The 23981-nt window shown below is 40.7% G+C and overlaps 1 protein-coding gene across 1 annotated transcript in view; it reads right to left on the minus strand.

Moving 5' to 3' along the window:
• Nucleotides 5098-23981, minus strand: part of ANKFN1 (ankyrin repeat and fibronectin type III domain containing 1) — a 59506-nt gene continuing 40622 nt past the window's right edge. The window contains exons 12-19 of the mRNA XM_021415283.1: nt 21265-21480; nt 18988-19154; nt 17739-17889; nt 15811-15979; nt 12488-12654; nt 9959-10178; nt 5731-8760; nt 5098-5247 (exon numbers count right to left, since the gene is read on the minus strand). Coding sequence (XP_021270958.1) covers nt 7964-8760; nt 9959-10178; nt 12488-12654; nt 15811-15979; nt 17739-17889; nt 18988-19154; nt 21265-21480 — 1887 coding nt within the window. The 3' untranslated portion in view covers nt 5098-5247; nt 5731-7963. The remainder of the gene's footprint in view (nt 5248-5730; nt 8761-9958; nt 10179-12487; nt 12655-15810; nt 15980-17738; nt 17890-18987; nt 19155-21264; nt 21481-23981) is intronic.

Below are 23981 nucleotides of genomic sequence, written 5' to 3' on the forward strand. Positions count from 1 at the left end.
TTTCTCTGTAAGTAGTAGCATGTGAGTAGCAGAGGGGAGAATTCAACTTGATTTTTCTCCTGCGTGTTTGTTACAATAAAAACAGGCGTGAAAATCACAATAATTAGATGTATTATTTGCACAGATAAGAAGCAGAAGTCCTGCTGATTAATTAGAGCTGATTAATTAGTATTTATAAATAAAATAGAAAATAAGACAAAATAAGTATTTTAAGAAACTCCTTTTGAAATGAACACACGTTGGTTTGAAAGGAGAGTTTGGAAACAGCAGGCTGGGGAAGAGATCGGAGAAGGTTGTTTATAAAGGTTTTTTGTGCATTTGCTAAACAAGGAAAAAAACAAATCAAACCCCAAACATTTATTTAAAGACAGAATTAAAAAATACATTAATAATTTGTTCAGAGAGATGACAATTCATATAAGTTAATACAATGGAACAACAAAATGGTTATCTCTTGCTGTCAGAAGAACAAGTCGAGAACATGCCTGTAAGTTTGCTAACTTCTTTCCAGTCGGCTTAAAAGCATTTTGGTGACACAGCATATAATGCAGAGGCAGTTACAGAACAGCACTGTCCTACAGGGAACCATGGCAAACTGCTTGTAAAGGTCTGCAGGAATGAGCTGTTCACCTACAGATCTTCTTATGTGAAGAAAAATCTTGGCTGGGCGAGCAAAGCATGTCAGCAACCAGGCCCAAAAAATGCATGGTACATGCAGAAGTGCTTCAAGGTAATGTATGTACATGCACACAAGAAACCCTTCTTTACCTTGTGGTGTTCCTTCTTGTTAGTTTCTTAGTATTACTGCACATGACTAAACACTTGCATGTCAGTTTTTTTTTAACTAACTTATTAAACGTGGTAACAAAGTTTTGAAATTAAAAATCAAGGAAGCAGTAATGACCAACGTTGTAGGAGTCACTTTGCCCTGTTATTTAACTCCACTTTGGCTGCATTTTGGTTAAAACATTTTCCGTGTGTGTACATACCCACTGATACTCCAGTCAGATGCTGTGACTCTGAAGCTTGCATTGAGTTGGCATGTCACGGCTGAAATACAGACAGGCACCCACACTTACATTCCCACGTATACCTGTGCACTGACGGTGTGGTAAGGATGCTAGCCAGAAAATGGTGTCCCTGCTCTGTCACAAGCTCTCTGTGACCTTGGGCATGTCACTTATTCCAGTCCTGCCATTATCTGTACAGAAGGGAGAGAGTGCATGAGACGTCGGGAGGCTGAGGCAGTATGGCAGCTAAATAAATTCTGCAACCTGTCCACGTCTGAAACAAGGTAAACTGTTACCACAGCAGAACTCGTCCATTTTCCCTTCAGCGTTCGAAATGGGCTTGTTCTTATTTCTCCCTCTTAAATACACTAACCCAGATTTATACTAAATGAGAAATTTTGCGGTGCTTTTCTTTTCCTCGTATAAGGATATGTGAAAAACAGAATCATAACAGGAGTGTGTTTCACTTTATAAGGTAATTCCGTCAGTAGGTAATATCTGGGGTGTTTCTCGACTACAACCAGATTATATATACCCTCAATGCAGCGTGTTTACAACGTGGCTTGAAAGCATAGATTCACACCAGGAATGCACAGCAGATTCTGTGTGGCTGTCATTGGGAATGCCCGGCGGAGCAGGACAGCACCATGCATCAGCCATGGGATATCTGTGCTGTCACTGCTCTGATGTGAAGATGGGTGCTTGGATGCCAGCAAAATCTGACTGCCCAGATATCACGCCTGTATTAAGGCATTTACATTTATGCAAAATGAGTTTCAATTTCTGTTGATTTTGCTGGGAGATTACTCTCACATACAGACTCTGGAAACCATGCCCCTTTCAGGTAGATTTCCGACTGTGGACCGAAATAAAAATTTGGAGACCGTATTTGAAAGCTTGGCCTTAGAAAATTTCCCTTTCCAGTAAAAATAAAAGTAGAGAAGAACACAAACTGCAGTGGGATTTCCACTGCCTGTAAAGCTCATGTACGTGGATACCCTGTGATGGTCACATAGAACCCAGTTCAAAAAGTGCACGAGCACACGTGGTGCGTAGGGTGATGTGAATGCACACAGTGCCATCTTTTTTGGTTAATGAGGGAGAAGACTGGAAGGACATGATTTCAGAAGATGGTAGGAGCGGTCGGAATGCAAGAGCACTTCAGGTCTTCTAAAGTTTAAAAGAGCCAGGTTTCTATGATATCAGATCAAACAAAAAATCCTGTTGAGAACATTTTTATGACAGCGATTCACTTGAATAAACCTAAGACTTCTTTTACCAACCAATCTTTTTTCTAAAATAGTATTTAATATCTGAAGTTATAAAAAATATTTGTAGTCTTGAAAATTATTTTTATTGTCTATTTTATGTACTATACATGCCTCTTTCAGGAATTATTAAAGAAGCATGAGTCATACGGCACTCATTTACTCTTGGCTCATTGCCATCCTCAATATATATTTTGCTATTTTCAAACCATTTGTAGGTACATATGCATGAAAATATTGTTGTGTCAAGTCCCAAGATCACAGTTAGCACAGCATACATTGTTCGCCTATATATTTACAAAGTTTTAAAGCACATAAAATTGTGCATTATTATATACCGAAGTTTAAACTTTAACATACGCTCGGTCGCATATATAGCAACAAGTTACAATAAAAATCTGAACAAAGACAACCAATAAACAGCCAAATTGCTATGTACAAACGAGGCAGGAAGCAATTAAACACTGCCTTGCACATTTCACTTAAATTACTTTTTCTCTGAGGGGAAAAAAGCAAACAACCCCTCCTGCCCTCCCTCAGCTCCCCAGTAACCCTAAACTGTCTTCATTTTTTTCAGTGAAATAACTGGAACTCCCACTGCATTCAGTAAATATGAGTTCGTTTGCATAATATGGGAGAGAAATTTGGTCCCTATTATAAAATGTAGCAGTGCTTTACGCTGTATGCGTTTCCCTCCCAGTAGCACACAGCAGCAGGGTGGGCTCGCTCTCTGAGCCTTCCTTAGACAACAGTCCCTTTGGCATCTAGGGGAATATTCCATGAGATGAAAACCCTTTTGTCTTCCTTACACATACCATTTCTGACACCAGCTAGCTGTGTTGCTTTCACGGTGACCGCACCGATCCAGGCCCTTGGCCGGTGCTGAGCCACCTGGAGAGCGAGTGGAGCTGTCCCCATCTGTACGAGTGGAGGGGCACCTGGCCCAGCCAAAATGGAACTACTCTTGATTTGCATTGGTGCAAAACACCCAGGAATGAGGTCCAAGGAAAGCAGGATTGGGCCCAGACTGACCCTTATATAAAGTAAGACACAAAAAGTCTGTGCGTTTAGCTTAAAATATACTTATAACTTACTACAGTTCACAGTTTGAAGGTAATTAGTGCTACACCAATAACTTTCTCTTATGTTAGATCAATTTCATATAACTTTACCAAAAAAGAAAAGGAAAAAAACATTAAAAAATCTATTCTTATTATTTGACTAACAAAATAGGAGGCTTTCTGTAGCCTAGTGACAGACAAGCTTAATGACACTTTACCCTACTATGGGATGACTGTTTTAAAGGCTAAATCTTGCCCAAGATTTGTTACAGAAAGGCTGAGGAAGATATTCTAGCGTGGCTCTTATTTCATCCCGAAAGCTCAGTGTGAGAGACAGCCAGCTGGGTAAGAGCTCATCAACATCAATATGGAGGGGAGATGATCTCTGTGCTAGTAGGATCTATACAGCTTTCAGCAGTGAATGGGGCCTGCTCCAAAGCACAGTCAAGGCAACAAAAAAACTCCTATCGACTTTGCAAACACTTAGCAGCAGAGACGGCTGTAGTTTGTGCCTGCACAGAAGAGGGTCAAACTACTGTCCAAAGCACATTTCCAGAGTACAGCTCTCCACCCACCTTGGGGAATGGTGCCCTTGGTTTTTGCAGAGAATTTACTGGCCAACAGCTCTGTTTCATACTTCTCTGACATGATTTAGCCTTATGAATTCTCCTTCACGGAATCAAAAGATAAATTATACTTACAAATAAAGTATTCTAGCTATTTAATGTTCTGCTGTAGTGGAAAAATTAGAGACCCACCTTGATGAAGTCTCTGTTGTCTGAAAATTCACGGTCTCTTTTCTAAAAATACTTTTTGCTGATGGCAAAGTTCAACACCTCAGAGAAATTCAGAGTAAGTTTCCAAGTTGTGTACCATATTTTCAAATACACTATACCCTTGTTGTTAGTAAGGCTCCATTGAAGTTTTACGTAACAGTCATGAGCCATGCGTTTAAACACCTTGAAAGAGTTGACCAGCAACTTAATGCATTTCTTTATATTATACGAAATGTAAATATACATCATCTCTTTCCAATACACTCTAAAATGCTTAGGACAGAATATTACATCCTCCTCCTCTCCCTTTAATGTCTATACTTAAAAATATTTTTGTTTCAGCAGTGAATTATTAATTATATGTTTCTCTGTATGTGCCCTTAGTGTATAGAAAATCTACTTACTTATTAATACCTAGGCAAAGCAAAACACATGCAAGCATAGGAGATAAATGCTTTTGAGCCACAGGTTTCTTCAGGCAAAGTGTCTATCTTGCAGATGCAAAGAATTATTAGTGTAAACCTTGCAGTTTACCTATATCTAGCTTTCTACTAGCAGAAACAGGAATGTTTTAGACCACAGGAGATATGGGTCTACTGGTTTTCTATGGGTCATAATGTTAGAGCAATATGTTTTTTTTTCTGGCCAGTCCAAGTCATGCCTAGAAATCAGAAGGAACCAAGTCCAGCCCAGGTGAAAATGAAGTCCCTGAAAAACACAGGACAAAAGTTCTGTGCCACAGCATTAGAAAGACAGCTATCCAGAAGTTTGCAAAGCCTAAGTACCCACTTCAGATCTGAGCTGCTGCTGCTGTAGGTGGGTACAGACTCATGTGAGTGAGCCAACTCAAGGAATTCTATATGTCCTGGGCTGTGAACCTCAGTATTTCCTGTGTCTGTGCATGAATCCTCTGAGAGGGACCCTATCTCCAGTTGGAGAAAGGGTTCCCAGTGATTAAAGCAACTGTCCGGTTTCTTAATTTTGATTTCTTACTGTGAGCCTTTACTCTAAGGTCTACTCGGAACAGTCACTCAGTCCTTCTGTGCTTCTATGAAGTGAGGATAACAGTGCTGTATTTCACAGGATTCTTCCGAATTGCTGTAGTTGCTTGGGAAACATGGGAGTGATCTTCCTAAGAGAACCAGAGAAGTATTATGATTAGTGTTACGACTATGCCTGCAAGGCGTCTCTTTCTGCTATTTATTTATCTCTGGGATATTGATTTAGAACAAAGAACAGATATTTCTTCCAAAAGATAACTGAGTGCTTTATAACCAGTACAACTAGAGATATTTAAAGTCAGAACTATTTTGACTGCTACAGATGGGAAAGAACCTCAGTCTAGAGGCAATGGGATCAAGGAGGCGTGTGCCCTGTAGGATGTCACATAAACCCCACTTCCATATAACAAAGTTAAAATCAAGGTGCAGTAGATTCTGGCTGGCACTTGCACTCCCAGAGTCAAATTCTGTCTCAGCACACAAAGGTAGGCAAAATTAGGATAAAGTCAACCTTTTCCCAGCTTTTTGTTAGATCCGTGACTACTTCTGGAAAAGCCCAGCAGAAGGAGTAGATAACAGAGATTTTACATCCTTATGTAAGCAGCAGTGTGTACCTGTTCTTCTGCTGAAGATTTTGCTACTTCTTGCCCTTACTGATCTGTTTGTCCTGAAAAGCCAAAGCAAAGCAAGGTGGGTTTCATTTTATGAATATCATCTTGTTTTATATCATCACTTTCTACAAAACCTTGGTTTCAGCATACCGTTGTTTTAATACTTTAATAAACCATTACGTGGCAGTTTTGCTTAGAGGCTAAAAAGGTTAGGGGAGCCTGGGCTAGGTGCTATGTTCTAGAAAACAATGTAAATTATTCTGACTTCTGAAAATAGCATTTTTTCTGGCTCTCTCTGATAAACATCCTTCTGCTAACGAACATAATCTAACGTAACAAGCTGTTGCTGCCTTCAGTGACAGTAAAACATCACTGTTTGGTTCTATGGCGTGTGAGTCAGGCTTTCCCCGTGCAATTCCATGTGGCATACAGCATACAATGCGTGTCCTTCTAGCTGCAAACTGGCACTGAGACTTTTGCTCCCCCATCTTCTCACCCACAGGAATTTTCAGTATGGGTCTCGTTCAAAGCCTTTGGAAGTGAATGGAAATCTTTCCATCCTCACTGAGGATTGGATCACGTTATGAATATTTTTGGTACAAAAAGTTAACTTCCCTCTCCCCCAAAAAGAGAAATTACAAACGTAAATACCTTATAGAAAGTCTTTGCCCTTATATCACTGCATAGACTCTCCTTGGCTTCTGCATACTGACCAAGCATGAAATAGTGAATAACATTTATTTTTGAATTTATGGATTGAGTTCACAGGGATTTTAATAGCACTGGGGTTATGGAAGTGCTATTTTAATAAGGACCACAGATCATGGGCCCAAATCCTTACCTTCACCTCAAGGACTTGTAAACTCAACTATTTAACTCAAATCTCTTTATTGGAGGCCTTAGAATGTATCCACCTGGAGGCTGAAAAATTGAAGGGTAGAAGGCTGCGCAAACATGGAGTGAGGGAATTTAACCAGCAGGAATGTGGCCCATAAAATTAAACTTCAAGAACTGTATAAGAAAAATTAAAGCTTGTGCAACAGCTGGAGTTTCTCTTCACATTAGTTCATTTCTCAGTGACTCAGATGTTATGGTTCTCATTAATATAGATTTCATTTTTGAGATCATCTTCTGTAGTACTCTAAGTCTTATTCTGGAAGCAAATGACAAAATTGAGATCTGCCTTTAGACAAATACAGCGTGCTAACATGGCGCCTTCCACTCTTCTAAAGATACCAATGTTTGTTGGTGAAACAAACAAAAAAGCGTAGCTTTAAACTGCACCCCAAATGTCCCTAATGGGAATTGCCAGAATATCCCAGTTTCAGACCCAGTGATCGGATACCCCTGAATATACACTGAAAATTCAGGAACAAAAGTCAGTGCATTTCTTTCCAGTGGATGTTTGATAGTCCTTGCAGCATAAAGGAATGCACGCTTGTGTGGTGGGTTAAAGACCAAGCTCCTCTTCACTCCTACTTAGTCCCTGCGTGTATTCATTCAGAGACTGGCCTCATTCTGTCTGTTTATGACCCCAAAGGTTGACTCCTGTTTAAACCTTTAAAATAACGTGCTACTTATGTCATTTGAAATCTGAGCTTCTGAAAAAACCCTCAAACGTTGTGATAATTTTGTCAGGCTCTGGCAACATTCAGAGATTGTGCATGCAGTGTTAACGATGACTGGATTTTTTAGATACTGAAAGAATGTTCAGTTCTCTATCGGTGGCTAGGTGCTCTGGGATAACTGTTACTAAACCAGTCAGCACTTTAGTTACATGCAACCTCAATCAATTCAAGAAGGCCGAGAAGTAGAAAAATGTATAGGAAATGCTGGAGAACAGGTTAATAGAGGCTTAGGACACAGTCCTAACATGAGGACACAAAGGATGTTACAATTTCTGCTACACTGCAGTCAGAAGCACTCATGCTTAAAATGTTGCATGCTTAGAGATATCTGGAAATCAAGAGAACTGCAGAACCTGATTACCGGATTTGCAGCCACAGACTGTCCTGTTATGTGTGACTCTACTTGCAGAACTGCTGATACAAATAATACTGCCTGCATCATGGCAGATTCCGCTGTGTAAGGAATCTGGTGATGGAATCAAATGATTAGGATTCTTTTGTCATTTCAGGAGCTGGACTTTTAAAAGTAGTTTTGTAAGTGTGGCCCTATATGCATAATGCTCACTATCTCCTTGTGGAGCAATGGGAAGCGATGCAGAAGTCTGGGGTTACAGTGTGCTGCTGAATACTTCTGAGACAGCAGAACCCAGGGGATCGTCTGGACCCATTTTCTGTTGCATAGTGTTGTGCACATCCTCATGTTCTACAGACTGCATGCTCATTGCCCAGGATTTGCCCTCTTCACTCAGAAATGTTGTTTTATAAGGTTCCATGTGTTTCCTATGGACATTTTGCCTTGATTCCTCATACTTGCCTTTTCCATCTTCTGGAAGGCTGGATGTATGAGGTAAGAAAGTGCTCCGAGACTCGTCAGTGGGAATCTGTAACTGCTCACTGGAGGTAGGTTCTTGAGATAAATCTGAAGATCTCATGAGATGCTGAGTATACACGCCTTCAGACAGAGAGGCAGACTGTGTCTCGCTGTGCACACGCAGCCAACGATGATGCCTGCTGAAGTAGCTGTAATGCTGATGTTTCCCTAGTCTTTTTTTCCCTAAAAAGCTCAATGGCTGCCTGGAGCTAGAGGACTTGTCTATGCTTTTTGATGTAATCCCTGACATTGTTAGATTGCTCATGTACTCTGTGCAATATTCAGCATTAGTATCAAAGGCATTACACTCTGTCAGGCCTTCCTTCAGCGTTAGGCAAGGCTTCACATCATGGACTTGGAGAACATCAGGTGCACTACCACCCAGGCCACTGCCTGCCTGCTGGGATATGTCATGTGGGGAGGAGTAAATCAAGTCTAATTCTCTGGGGCTTAATGCATCACTGGAATCATAGTCACTGTCAGTTGGAAGGAATACTTCAGAACAGCCTTCTTCATCTGAGCAGGGCTGGGAATCTGCAAAGAGAAACGATTAATAGCAAGAGGACAAGCACAACACAGAAACTGCTTAACTGTTATTTCCTCATTTCTTTTTTCTTAATTTAGAATAATATCTGCAATTCTGAAAATATACATATGTTTCCTCTGTGGAATTTTCCAAGGGACGATGTGACAGCAAAGACAGTAGTCAGGGAAGATTTACAGATGTGTTAAAGAGGTGGTGGTGGAATTAGGAAAAGCAAAGAGGATTCATTATTCAGTTAAATACGGGGAAGAATTGGAATTGGGATTGGGATTAAGTTCTGAAAGTACCTGTTTTTTTTTTACCTTGCTTTCACCAAATTTCATACAGGTGAAGATTTGGGAGAGAGAGAAAACCTAATCCAGGTTCTGTTTTCTATTAAAGATGTTGGCTGAGTTACTACAAATAGATACCTCTGTAACTGTGAGTAGGGTGCAACTGCATGTATATAGCAGAGGCTTGAGGTGAGGCATGGAGGTAGATGAGCAAACGACCCTTTTCCTTATTGGCTGCATTATTATGTTCAAAACAGATACACTTAATTCAAATGCAAATTTGTTGACCAAAATGCACAATGGCACTGAAATCACTGCTGTCTTTTGGCTCCTGAAGGATCAGTAACAGATAGAATGGATTGATGCTCCATGGCTGTGCATAGTTTATATTAGAAACAAGGAAGAAGGTGGAGATTTTATACCGTACTGGCTATTCAGTTTAACCTAGTGTAAACTACAGTATAGTGCAACAACAACGAATTGAGCTCATGCAGGGCAAGATAATGCTCTAGGTTACATGGTGTCAGAGCTAAGGACTATTCTGCATTCATGGTCTGCAGAGCAAGGAGAATTTAGCTCAGGGAGAGGCGCTGAGAAAGAACACCACTAATTCTGGAGGTCATGGAGAAGTCAGTGGTATGACTGGTCCAATCTACCCTGTTCATTAAATGATCAGGAATGGCGAGGTGACAAAGTTGGCTGCTGATGAGCAAGTACTGCAGGTAGTTTAAAGCAAAAACATTATTGTAAAGATTGTGAAGGACCTTGGGATACTGAGTGGTGAATGATTGGTAAAATGAATGTTCAAGCAGGAATGGGAAACATTTACTCTTTTTATAAAATGAAATTCAAGAACTGTTATAATTAAAAGTGAGTTCAAAGATTTTGCACAATGAACAAACAGAAGTTCTCTTACCGCTTACAGCTTTTCTCCTCTGGCTTCTAGCCTCGGGTGAGGAAGGAGGTGAGGGAAGACAATCTAGATGTGAAGATGTTGAACTCATTTTCTTTTGAGAGTATTCTTCTGAAAGATTCACAAGTTTCTTTATTGGTAGGCCAGCTGCAGGCTGCTTGTATCTTGCGTACTGCAGAGCTTCTGTGATCCATCTCATTTCCCTCCAGATCTCATCAACTTGCTTTTGAGGAAGAAAATGGTGAAAAGCTACAATTAAGTCTGCCTAATAATTCTACCTCAGAGTGTACTTTTGAGTACCTACCTAGGTGAGTAGTCATCTAGTTGACATCCGAGAGAAGCAGGTTTTAGTCTGAACTGCCTTTGGTTAAGTGCTTTTTCTCCTCCACTACTGCAGAGTCTGCTAGAGCCTAACTTTTAAATCAGGTATCTCAATTGAGAACCTGTAGATAGGAGGGATGAATGTAGGCCTAAGCCCTGACGTGGAAAGAAATGAGAACTGTCTTTGGATGGAGATTATGTAATCAATTTTGTACCACACTTGAAAGTTGGTTCCATTCTGCGCTGAAATGAAATCAGGATGCCTCAGGGATTCTTGCGAACCCATGATTATGTTGAAAAGCAAAGTGCTCAAATCAAACACAGTTTTTGAACAGTAGAACAATATGTGCGCGTGTGTATGTGCATGGGGTATCGCAGCAAACCTATGAGACAAACTGCAGTTTTTTTCCTTTACTATTTTGGTCTGTGTGCATTTTAACAGTATAAATCCACACAGGACAGTTCTAATTCATGCCTGTTGATGGCAATAAGAGACAAGTACCAAAATCAATGGCAGGATATGGCTTCAAGTATTTACACAGAGAAAAGATAACAATTCAAAGTGGGTCTTCAAAACACTTTCAGTGTCTTGCCAGTGAGTTAATTCAGGCTGAGAATGTATGCCGATAACAACCACAGACGGTTCAGGTATTCGTCATAATTCAACTTCATTTCAAGACTTAAGTGTAGCTCCCCCAAAAGAATACAATTACTTGACCAGTTAGCAAACTTCTCATCAGTTTGATTTTGGAGATCTTACATTTTCTCCTTCAGCCCCGAACAAAAATCACACCGCTTCCAGTTTATGAAAATGCAAATCTTGTGAGTTTTCTCTGCGATGCCATTCTACAGCATCTCACAGGACAGTGAATCAGACATTTTAATGAACTGTAGTTCTTAAATAATTTAGGAATGCTTGACGCATTGTACTATATAGATCACAGTTTAACTTGGATTTTAGTTCCAGTGATCATGGATTTTTTGTCTTGCTGTCTAACATTCCGGTAAAGATGCTGAGCACCTTATCTGCTGTTGTGTTGCTTTTAAAAAATATTTTTACTTTTTAGTTGCCCCCTGACTCCTTTTCAGAACTGCATTTATGTAGACTCCCTTGCTCTTTACAATGTTTGGTTTGTGTAGTAACTTCAACACTGTCTTAGATCTAGGATCACACAACTGCTCTCGCGGTTTCGTGGTCACCGCTGAAGATTGTGGTATGTGGTGGGCTGAGATATTTTTGCCAATAGGTGGAATACAGCTGGCTTTCATTTAAGAGGAAACCTGACAAGGCTAATAGACTGTCACAATAATGCAGCACAAAACGCAGAAGTTTAAAATATTCTCCTATATTTTCCCAGCATTTACACATGACTTGAAGACTTTGGAGAAAAGGAACATAGAATTGTCTATAGACTGCATATCTATTAATGTACATATATTTAGCTTTGATGTGAAAGGTAAACATTTCCCAGATGCTCCCGCATGCTGGGGGAAAACCAGACTTTCTGAGTGTGAGAATGGGGAGATGAGGAGGAAGGAGATAGTGGAGATGCAAAAGCACAATGGTATATTCCTCTCAATGGCTCTAAAGTAGGCTATGCAAAGGGGATCTGAATTTAGAGTAAGGAAAACCAGAAATATTACCATTTTGTTCATAATTACGAAGGGCCAAATATGTTATTAATGAGATAAGTGATTGTGTTGGCCCCTGTTCCAACAGAAGGTGTCTTCAGTATTAAAAATATGGAGCTGTAAAGCGATCTGCACTTCACTTGTAGAAAGACAGATCAACTGTGTCCACAGATGCCCTCTGTAAAGGTCAAGGGTTTTACCTGTAAGTAATCAATCACCAAAATGGTTTGCAAAAGTACAGAGAAAAACTATTACTGAGTGGAATGCCCATGCATGGCACTAGCTTACCTCACATTCGATGGGAGCGAGTTTTACAAGCAGGCTGACACATTTCTGTGTAACAGCCTAGCACGACTGTCATTTGATTTTACCCATAAAAATCCTTGTATAAAAGCAACAACTAAGGAAATCATGTTCTGGGTTAGAATTTCATAAAAGCAGAATTGCGCTTTTGATACAACTACTCTTTTTATGATGTCTGTGAATAATTCTCCATTTAGATTTCAAATTACAGCCCCATGCAATTTTTAAGAAAGCCACCTTAAAATCTCCTTGGAATAGTCAGAAACAGACTATTACCTGTATGTAGTCTGTAACTTGCTGGTGTCTTTGTTTGGCTGCAGCGACTTCACTGTCTGAAATTGCTTCCCTCAGGGACTGCTGGGTTTTCAGAGAGTCCAGCTCTATGACAGCAGAAAGGCGGCAATACAGGCTTATAAATTTTTCCTTGTAACAGCAAAAATGAACTGTGAAAAGACCAAGTGCAAAGGAAACACTGTTATACTCTGGTTATGAAATATGAAATCCTTAGCTCTCAGAACACAAATTTTATTAAATGTAATTATTAACTCTCTGGATGGGTTACTTAAAGCTGGAAATAAATAATACAGGCTCTAGTTCTCCTCTCATTTACACTGGATTTACTCTGTTACTTCATCAATTTCAAAAGAGTCATTTCTAATTTATATCTATGTGAAGGGATAATCAGGCCCTCAGTATGCAGCTCCGGAGGCTGTTTTGCCCTTGACTGCTTTAATCAGAAGGCTCTTTTTTGAGGCTCATCATTTCTTTTATCAAGCAAGTAGTGACATGACTGGAAAATTGAACCCTTTTTTTTTTTCTTTTTAAGTGGGTGTTTCAGAAAGAAAGTATCATTCTGGAGGATGATAACTTTCTTTTGGCCTAGGCTAACATACATCAGTAACTCAAATGTAAATGACAGCGTTAAAAGCATTTCAATGACATCACAGTTTGAGTGAAACAATTAAAACTCATTAGTTATTATCATGTATTCTCCTCTGAACTGTTGTGCAGGAGGGGAACGCAGAAAGCTCGGAACTGACATCTTTGTGCCATCTGATGCAGTAGGACAGAGCAGTGTGAGCTGCCGCTGAAAGAGCCAAGAGACAGAACAGCTACAACGCCATGGAGCTTCACAGATGTTAATTTGCCCGGCCTCTTCATGTTGCATTCTTCCAGAACCTCATGTGCTCAGGCAGAACTTGCCAGTTATCTCCGCGAGCTGCAGTGCAGACATCTGAAACTTGCTGAGGGAGGGCAAGTTTTCAGGAATACTCAGTGCAAGCATAGAGCGTGATCTTGTTAGAGCACTGAACGGCAGCTGGCTTAACACTGCTGCATTTCTGGATGGGGGCATGATGTTCTGTAGGGCATTTCGAGTGCAAAGTGCATAATTTCTTCTTATAAAAACAAGATCAGTGTCATAGATCTATTTATCCCTTGCAACCAACATGATTAGGAAAAATAATAATTTCTCAAAATGAGAAATCCAATCGCGGAAACATCATAAACAGAACAATGAAGGCTGAATCTGAAAACAGAAATCCCACCAAAAAAGGTGAGTGAAAAAGAGTTCTACCTTCTGGTTTCCCAATGATGCCTAGATATTGCAGGGATCTAGTCTGAACAGTGTGTGGTCTTACAGTATATATGCCATATGTGGTGGACTCTTGAGTGAATTACAGCCGCGGTTTCAGCTTCAGTGCTGAAGTTTCTAGCCTTTGTGGTTTTAAGTCAGACCCTTTAATGTTACTTTAACAAATGTTACTTCAACGTAGTCTTTTGTGGTTATGCAATTATATAGTTGGTAGCCACCAGCTAATGGGGAATGGAAGCTTCTAATATTTGAGATGTGAATCACAGTCACTTTATAGAACATCAGGGATACATATATAATAAGTCATATAGAAAATGTCATCTGCCCTTGGCTAGATGATTGCTAACTTAAATAATAAAAAAAAAAGTAAAATTCAGCTTTCCGTTCTGACACGAACTTCTTCCCCATTGCAGCAACACTGCTGAACAGAGGTCTGCACCCAGCATGCTATTTTAGAGATTTCTCTTTGCATGTTTATCTGCACCACATCATTCCACTCTGTCCATTGATTTGTCAGCCCAATGCAAACTTCATTCCAGAAGCGAGCGTAGCTCTTGCCCACGGTCTGTGTACCACATGATGAGAGTTAAATAGTTTGCGAGACCCGTAGTACAGAGACGAATTTCACCAGAGATGAATACACTTCATGCATTAATTTGCACAGTGAATGCAGTAGTCACCGCTCATAGGGAGAAATAATATGCTGAATACACAGAGTCTAACTGTAGACCTCAAGGTTGCATGTCAAGAAGATTGTAAATCTGGCTTCGGGGCGCTACCGTCACATCAGATGCCACAGCCATGTGACCCACAGCTCTGAACTATCACTTCTAGTTCAATTACGTTAGTTTTCTGTTGAAGGGGTAACTCCGCCTTGGCAGAATATAGAGCAGCTCACGTATTGTCTGCTTGTAGGGCTCATGATTTTATGGCAGCTCAGCTGTCATCTGTCCTGCCACAACCAGCACAAAACCCGGCGTTGTCGTGGGCACCTCTTTGTGTGCTCTGGCTGGTGTGACATACACACAAACGTATGCTCCTGCCTGACTCAAAAAAGATTTGCGCTGCTGGGTGATGGGAAGTCACCAACCTGCTCTGCCTGTAGAACCCCAGCCTCAGCTCAAAGACCCTCCATTAACAACCAGTTACTGTTCTCCTCCACCAGTGACGCTGCCAACAGCCAGCAATGGCATATAGGAAACAGGATGGTGATAGCGGTGGTGTCACATAAACACCTGAGAGAGATGCATCACTGAGGACCCAGTTGCCACTAGGGACATATTCTGAAGTGGCTCCTTGTGTACTGTCTCCATCAGTTTTGGCTCTTCTCTTTCTCTCTCTAGGGTAGAGGCAAGAAATAATAACAAGAATTTTACAGGCCAGAAGGAAACAGAAGAGGCTGATGTGTAAGGCTCAGCAGTCCCCTTACTCATCATATTCCTTCTATAAAGAACTTTAGCATTTCCCACGATAACAGACTTTTCCTGCTGCAGCACTAGGACTGAGTCTCCCACATTTTTTCAGGAATCAGAAAGAAAAAGATGACCCTGCCCTGGGAAACTCCACTTAGACCTTTAACAAAGTTGTATCTATCTGTAAAGTAGGAGCTGCAGAAATTCTCCTCTTCAAAACTGGTTATTCCTGTGGCAATTTAGAGGGATGTGTTTTACTGCATCTGCTTTGACCCGCCAACCTTGCCATGTTGTATATTTTTTTTTTATTCTGATTTTTAAAGAACATCAACTTCCAAATAAGTTTGAAGACACATACTGGATAACTGTGGGCTTTGCTCTATGCTTTGCATTTCAGTAACGATTGCTACAGTATACGCTTTAACCGCTCCGCTCCCTCTGTAACTTGTACACAGTTATAGGTAGTGTTGTTGCCAAAGCCATCATGTGATTTATTGACTCTCCACTGGGACAAGGGGGAAAACAGATACAACTTTGTGATTTTATTATAAAGAGACTGGGTTAATATTTCTAGGTGAAGCAAGCTACTATACCGAGTTCAAACATCTGAAGAGGGAGGTTAAGAAATCCTGAGTGTGGGGTGTAAGGATTATTCTGTCCTGGGGCAGTGCAGACGTCGTCTGAGGCGGGGAGCAGGAGAAGAAAGGAGACATTGTGACCCAGTTCCAACACCTCCTGTGTATACAGACGGAAGTGCTTAGCCTGTAGAGGGACACGCGCGGGGGAAGAAATAGGAGAGAATTACAACATGGCACTTATATAAACAACACCCCAAATGATATAAAACATTAAAGAAAATTTGCACAACATCAAGCTTGGAATTTTTATAAAACATAAATATTTGGGGGGGCCTCTAAATGTGGGTTCATGTCACTACATAAAATAAAGATTTAAAGCTGCAATGTTCCACGCTAAAACAACACACACAGGCACAACCCCCCTGAAAACAACATTTATGTTTCTTATTAGGCAGAAAATGATCACATGCCATGTGCTTTTCAAGATTATGATTGCATAATTATGTGAAAACATGAAAATGGATTCAATTAAAAACCTTTAAGATTCAATTTAGGGTCGGTTAAGAGAAATATGCAGCTCTCCCTCAACATAGCACTGAAAAGGTTTAACAAGTGCTGCAGCAGGAGCAAATGGCACACGCAGCGTTTGGCCCGAGGCTGCTGCACAGCTGCTGTGTGCAGCGCTGCGCTTCTCTTGGGAGCGCGACAGTGTCACCGCCCGTGATTCTGTCTGCCACAAAAATAACAAAACTGCGTAACCAAACCTGTGGAATAAGAAATTCAATTTGTTAACACAGAAGTTCGATCCCGAGTCATCAAAACATTTACAACCGTGCTTAACTGCAAGGTCATGTGTATGGCTATCCCTTGTGCACAACAGATGAGCTTACATGCTTTGCTGAGCTGCAGCCTGTAGGACAAATTGCACATGGATTTCAATATTTTAATCCCTAGCTCAAAAAAAACCAACAAAAGTACAAAAGCTGTAAAATCCAAGAAAATACACTGGTATAGGGACCTGTTCAAAGCCCTATTGGATTAGTGACTGACCACAAGGCAGCACACCATCTGTCTTCATTCTGGATTTACTTGAGCCTTACGTGGCTCTTCCTAGGCTAGAAGGTGCAGCGCTGATGGATTCCTCTTTAAAGTAAAACCTAAACCTTTCAAAATCAAGAATTGTTGAACCAGATTGATTTATTTTAAGGCCACATCTTTTTAGCTGCACAAACAGATCCTGAAGTGAATATAAAGATGATTTACTTCTACTGTAAGCGCTCTTTACTCTTGTAGGCCAAAATAAAGTAGAATTCATGTAAACAAGAAACAAACTCCTTAGCTTATTTTTCCATGGATCTTTCACATCGTAGATTATCCTCTCTGCCTTCTTTATTTATTCAAATATGCATCTGTTCTTAAATGTAAAGCCAGAAGCCAGATACCTCTCCTCACCCACAGGTTCAGTAGTCTGAACCTACGTGCTCTAGGAGTCTCGTCTTTGTGTGAAAGAACTGCACAATGCTGTGTCTTCAGTAGCCTTTTGTACACCCTCAGTGTTACCTCCAAAAGAATCATCACTTGCCCCGCTTCCCTGCTAAAATACCTATCTTCCTTTGCCAGCTGGGTAAAGGTGCTCGCAGCTACTAGAGTTTCATGCAAAAGTGCTTATTTGCACCTGCCCAAAGTTGTATGCTAACAGATGCAAAAATAGAAGCCATTGAATATTAGTCTTTAAAACCTTCTGTGTTCAAATATCCAGGAAAGTAACTGTCTTCTTGAAGGTGTTTCCCCCCTCAGCTAGAGTAATTGGATAGAAAGCTTCTCTGCTTTTCTTTTCTTACAACATTTACATTTAATTCCTACTTTAAAGTTACATTCTAGCTTTAGTTATGTTCTTAAGAATCAGTTTTAAAAAGGGTGATAAATACTACAAAGGAAAATACCTGATGCAGAGGTAGATTGATCTGTTTAAGGAGAGCTTTCACTGCCATCTGGAGCTCATACAAGAACAATTGAGTAGGGCAGTCTGAAGTATGATCCATACTTTCCACAGATTCTGAGCCAGAAAGTGTTTGGATCCATTCCCATTCATCTCTGTATGTTGAGTTGAGTTAAAATTAGAAATATAACAAAAGTTCAGTGCACAAGAAGGAATTCAGTGTATGTGCATTTGGGATCTGTTGATAGTTTAATCCTCATATAGCAAAACATTCTAAAATTGTGCAACTCTGATTGTTTGTGGTTGAAAATCTAACGTAGAAAAACTTAATTTTTCTAGCACGTGTACATCAGGCTGAACATTCCTTGCTAACATCTTAAAGTCCGACTGCCTTTGAAATATTTCACTAGGGCTCCTCTCTCCAGGTTTTCTTTTCCACATATTTATTTATTTTCCACATATTAAAGTGCCCTGGCAGCCCAGAAGGCCAACCGTATCCTGGGCTGCAACAAAAGCAGCGTGGCCAGCAGGGCGAGGGACGTGATCCTGCCTCTTCTCTGCACTGCTGAGGCCTCACCTGGAGCACTCCATCCAGGCGCGGAGTCCTCAGTACAGGAGAGATGCAGACTTGCTGGAGTGCATCCAGAGGAGGGCCAGAAAATGATCCAAGGGATGGAACACTTCCCCTATGAGGACACGCTGAGAGAGCTGGGGCTGTTCAGCCTGGAGAAGAGGTGGCTGCGACGTGACCTGATAGCGGCCTGTCAGTATCTAAAGGGGAGCTACAGCAAAGAAGGGGACAGACTCTTTAGCAGGGTCTGTGGTGATAGAAGAAGGGGAAATGGCTTCAAGCTCAAAGAGAGTAGACTTAGGTTGGATATAAGGAAAAAGTCTTTTACAGTGGGGCTGGTGAGGCACTGGAACAGGTTGCCCAGAGATGTGGTTAATGCCCTGTCCTTGGAGACTTTCAAGGCCAGGCTGGATCAGGCCCTGGGCAACCTGATCTAGCTGTGGATGTCTCTGTTCTTTGCGAGGAAGTTGGACTAGGTGACCTTTAAAGTCCCTTCCAACTCTAAGGATTCTATGATATTTAATTCCTTATCTGTAGTGGAAATGCTAAGTCATGGCTTGAAACAGTGATTGAGCACCTAAGCCAGACTTTGCAGGCAGCTACAATTCTTCAATGACAAAGTGCATTAGACTTAAATGTTCTCTCTCTATATGTCTCTGTAAATTCGTGTGTATTGACTTACCTGGAGACATTGCTGTTGTCTCGGATTTTGACATGACAGAGGACATTGGGCAACTTCTGCAACACAAGGACTTTGATTTGATCCACAGAACTGCAGAGTTTAAGGTAACCCAGATACAGGCCAGGAGGGAGGCGTTGCTGACTTCGTTTGTGATAGGAAAGTATGTCCTGTTTTGAGAGAAACAGTCCTATGTAAAAAGCCTTTTTTATTTTTTCCCCATGAGTCACAAATTTGGGATCAAAAAGCAACAAATGTTTTCATAGCTGTCTTTTTGTGTCACCAGTGTTCCCACTTCACGAAGTATTTAAGCACATGCTGAAGCATGCAAATAATCTCTGGTAGTTTGGATGCCCTTGGAATACTGCCTACTTAAAGTCATACACACAGGTTCTCAAAGCTCTCCACACCATGCAGGCACTGGCACTAAAAAAACTGATATCAACCTTCTACAACTGTTGTATTTAAATTAGCTTAAATAGCACCCACCTCTGCTCTGATCATTTCAGCAGCAAGCTGGGTCAGAGAACTGTTTCAGCTGAAAAACAACTGGGCAAAAAAGCAGTTGTTTTCTAGCTGGGTAAATTCCCTGTTTCATTTCTGGTGTGTAGATACGCAGATAGAGAAGGGTGGCATTAGGAAAAAGCTATCAGCTGGGGAAGGTAGGACAGAGGGGCTGCATAAACCAGTACTGGCACCAAAGAAATGCATGTAGATCTCTTGAAAACCTGTTTCTGTTATCCCCTGCTATCAACAAGATCTCTGTAAGTATGGGAGTTGGTGGTTTGCAGAGTTGAATTAATGACAGTGTTTTCTGAGCAAATATCTTTATCAACAAATAGAACTCAGAAAGAATTAATACTGATGGCATATTTACTGAACCAGGAGCTGTTTTTAGGGCTACGTATAGCTGTCCCCAAGAGCTACTCTAAAAAGGATGTCTGCTGCCATCCTGAGAAATGTGTGCCTCTGCAGTGGGTGAGGATTAAGACAGCTGGCCTTACGCCTTTACTCTTGGAACCATCAAATTATCTTCCAGTGCTTTGCTTGGCTCTGACCAATGCAATTAGACCCTCATTTTCACAAGCACTTCATGAACAAAATACCCATTCGATGATTAAACAAGTAATACAAGAAAGGGTGGGCATTAGATAGGAATGTGTAAACCATTAGGGGAACATTTTTTCCACTAGGATCTCTGTGGAAATTTGATCAGGCCTGTATTTTGGGTTTCCTAATATAAAACTTTTGCCCAGATTGACATTCTTCTACACCTTTAACACATTTTAATACAGTAAATCTAACATAGATCAGGTACGTTTTATTGTCTTTTGGAAATTTTTTAATGTTCCTAAAAGCTGGTAATGTATATTTTGATTCCCCGTCAGTTTCTGGTACCAAAAGCACAGACTCTGCCCGAGAAAGTTCCTGAAATCTGAAAATTAACCATGACTGTCACTGTCTAGCTGAAGTGACAAAAGAGGAGGCTGAGACAATATTTGTCTTGAAGTATTTTGGGTAACTTTGCCACTCAGTTGAAGAGAGAGACTGGCTACAGACATCTTCTGAGAAATAAGCCGTTACCTACAGAAACATATTAATCTTTTAACTATACAGATTTAACAAGAGTTTACTGACTCCTGAAGGGCTGAAAACCCGTGGCTGTCAATGATGTCAACTGAACTGACATCTATGGCACCTTCTGGGGGTCAATCCTTACCTTGGTATTGTTCTATATGTGAAGACTAGGGGCGTGTTATGCAGAAATTAAAGAAGGATTATGGTCAATAAAGAATTCTGCAGCAACTATACCAGGCTCCAAGGAACTGTGAACCCCAAAGAACAAGTTTATTATGTAGAACAGTAGATATTATACAGAGATGCAGTGTTCAGGGTTATGTGGAAAAATCTTACGGGGCATAGAAACTTTAAGTGTCTGTATGGGTGCTTAAGAACATCCTAGAGAGTTTTAAATGTTTATAGCCCTTGCTAAGGAATGCTATAGCATGGCTTCCCAAAACTGATAGAAACAGCACACCATTCTCTGCTAGGACTTTGAAGTAATTTCTTTCTAATCTCATGGATATTTTACATATTAAGGACCTGTTCCCAGCCCCACTGGAAGTAATATAAGTCTTTTCTTTCAATGGGAGCCTTGCCATTAGTTTTATTGGGCAGTGGATTAAGGCCTAAAATTCTACAAGAATCTTCCAAAATCAGGGCTCTGGCACAAGCTTTACAAAAGCAAATAACATACAGTTAAGAGAAGCAAAGCACTACCTGGATTGTTATAAGCAAAATGTCTAATGCTGTTGGCTCCTCTGGAGTTGAAAGGGATTTCCTCTGGCTTTGTAGTTTGGATACCTGCATCCATTTGCCATTAAAAAATGAATAAAGACTCTCCACTTCCCTTATAGTAACAATCAATATATTGCCATGCCGATCCTTGATTGGCTCATAAAAAACTCTGCCTAAGTTGTGAGTTCCCAGCAAATTCTAGAAAAGAAAATTATAAAATGAAAGTTATTTATTGCATATCAGGAAGGTGCATTTTTTTGAAAGTTAACTTTATGCTCCTTGACATCAGAACTATTGACTTCAATAGAAACTAGGCACACAGCCTTTAAGTCCTTGCCGTGCGGTCACGTCATTCAGTGGCAAAAGGAAAGTTACGTTAGTGGATCTTCCAGCATATTTGGTCCAGTCGTGTTCAGTCCAGTGTTTACCAGAGAACATCAGGCTGTTGCAACCCAGTGCCTTTATAAAAGGGCACACTGCAAATTCACCTCCAACTCCTGATTGTACCCAGTTATGTAAAGGTAAAGGATGCCGTTTTCAAAAGCACTCAGTGTTGGTCCAGTGGTGATTCCTTTGGTATCAGTGAAGTCCTGGTTAGAGCTTACTGAAGAGCAAGATGCATGCCCAAATGAGATGCAGTGCGTGTCAGGGATACAAAATTCATACTGGAGACTTCAAATGTTTTCTGTTAGGATCATTAACTATAATGTCAATTGATTGTTCTCCATTTCAAAATGATGCTGATTATTTTCAGCAACATATCTGCACTGAATGTAAACAGTTCTGGAGTTGAACTGCAGAGTGCGTTTGTGAAGGAACACAAAGGAATTTGAAAAGACACGGACCCTTTTTTTTTTTTTTGCTTCAGATACCAAGAATGTGCTAGACAAACCAGCAGAAACTAACAAACTACCAAAGCAAAGCTCTCCAGGAAAATATGCGAGGATTAAAGAAAAGTAATTTTAAAAGACTCCACATAAAATACATATTTTGGTCAAAATCCCTTTCCTCACACAGAAAGGCATCTGCTTATAGGTGCAAACATACTCAATCCAGTCACCAGCCCCTGAAGAGATTCCCAGATGTCTTAAAGAAAAATGCTTAACATTTAAAATATGCTCATTACTTCGGGGCTTTTCAAGAGTTCTACAGTAACCTAGGTAGGGATGGGGGTTGTTTAAAATGACAACTCGAATTCACAATCCGGCACGCTGTACGTTTAGGGAAGTGCTGTAACTTAACGGCATTGTAAAGTGATGGATTATCCTGATTTTTTTTAGCTGTATGTAGCAGACAATCTTTACGTATAAACTTTATTATTAAATTGTTTGTAAACTCTAGGTAGTCAGCACGGTGGCTGTCCTTTTTGTGACACAACGTAGCGGGTTTAGCTTTAAGCATCCCTCTGCAGAGCATACTGTTGGCATCTGTATACCACGTCCTTTTTCTTCACTGCTCTATCTGTTGAGGTTAGCCTCCATCGCTAACACTGGGTGGTTTTGCTATGCATTTGGTATGAATTCGTGTGTCCACAGATAGGACAAATCATTACAGGGAGATGTTCAGCCATCTCGTTGCAATATTAAGTTAATGAGTGCAATATAAGAATGTGCCTAGATGGAAGCAAATAGATTGTTACTGTCCCTGATGGCTGTACATTGTGAACGATGTTTCAGCACAGAGAATGGGGGCACTTACTGATAGGAATTATGGCTAATTTATATACTAAAAAAGTTTTGTCTGCTTAGCTAGGCATCTCATCACTTGCGATTTGTTTGCTTAGTTGTCTAGTGGTAACAGCAGGCGAAATTACAGTCCCAGTTGTCTCTGAATCCACTGATCCAGTCCCTCAGCAGCTGTGTTATCGCTGATCTTTTCCATTCTGTCCTAAATTCCTGTGGAGTCAGACTGTTAACTGCCTCAGTAAAATGTATTCAACCGTATAAACTTTATTGAGATCCTCCTATTGGTGGATCCCATTAGGCCACACACTGTTAAAGGCTGGCAACCTGTGACAATCCCTGTGTTCATCAGGGGACCAAACTAACAGCACAAATGATGAGGACAGTAAAGCTGCCACAAATTCAACAGAGCAATGTACCTTCTGGGCACACTTGCCGTATCTCTGTGCTTCAAGTTCTGCTCTTACCATCTCTGGTAGCAAATGATAACACAATGCAATCTTGGTTATCTAAAACTGCAGTCTGTGCATACTAACAATGGTCTTCTAAGGAGGGAATGAAACTGAGCTAACCAAAGGAGTATGTGCTACCTAGGCTGAGCTAACCACACCAGAGGGACCTTTCAGCAGATACAGTTAAAACTGTCTCTAGTGAGAGCTCAAAGGACTGGCAAGCAGCTGCTGCTTAACACAGGTGGTCCTCCAATAAAGGTGCAGCAGACTGGCATTCCATATATTTCGGGATACTTTGGGGAAATCAGTCAAGACAGGTGGTTGCCCAGGAAGGCTATTCTCCTGTACAGCTTGCTTTGCCAAAAGATTTAAAACAAACCCCACACAGATATTCTTAATAATGGCCACAAAGTATCTGGCTCTCATAGCTGCTATAAAACCTAGCTTATTGCATGGACTGGCAATAAGAAGAGGGATGGCTGTATGGCTAATGCAGGAGCCAAGCAATATGAAGATCTTCATTAATTCCGTGACGGTACCACAGTTTTCTGGGCATTTCTGGTGA

This window comes from Numida meleagris, chromosome 17 (assembly GCF_002078875.1).
Source record: "Numida meleagris isolate 19003 breed g44 Domestic line chromosome 17, NumMel1.0, whole genome shotgun sequence".
Lineage (NCBI taxonomy): Eukaryota > Metazoa > Chordata > Aves > Galliformes > Numididae > Numida > Numida meleagris.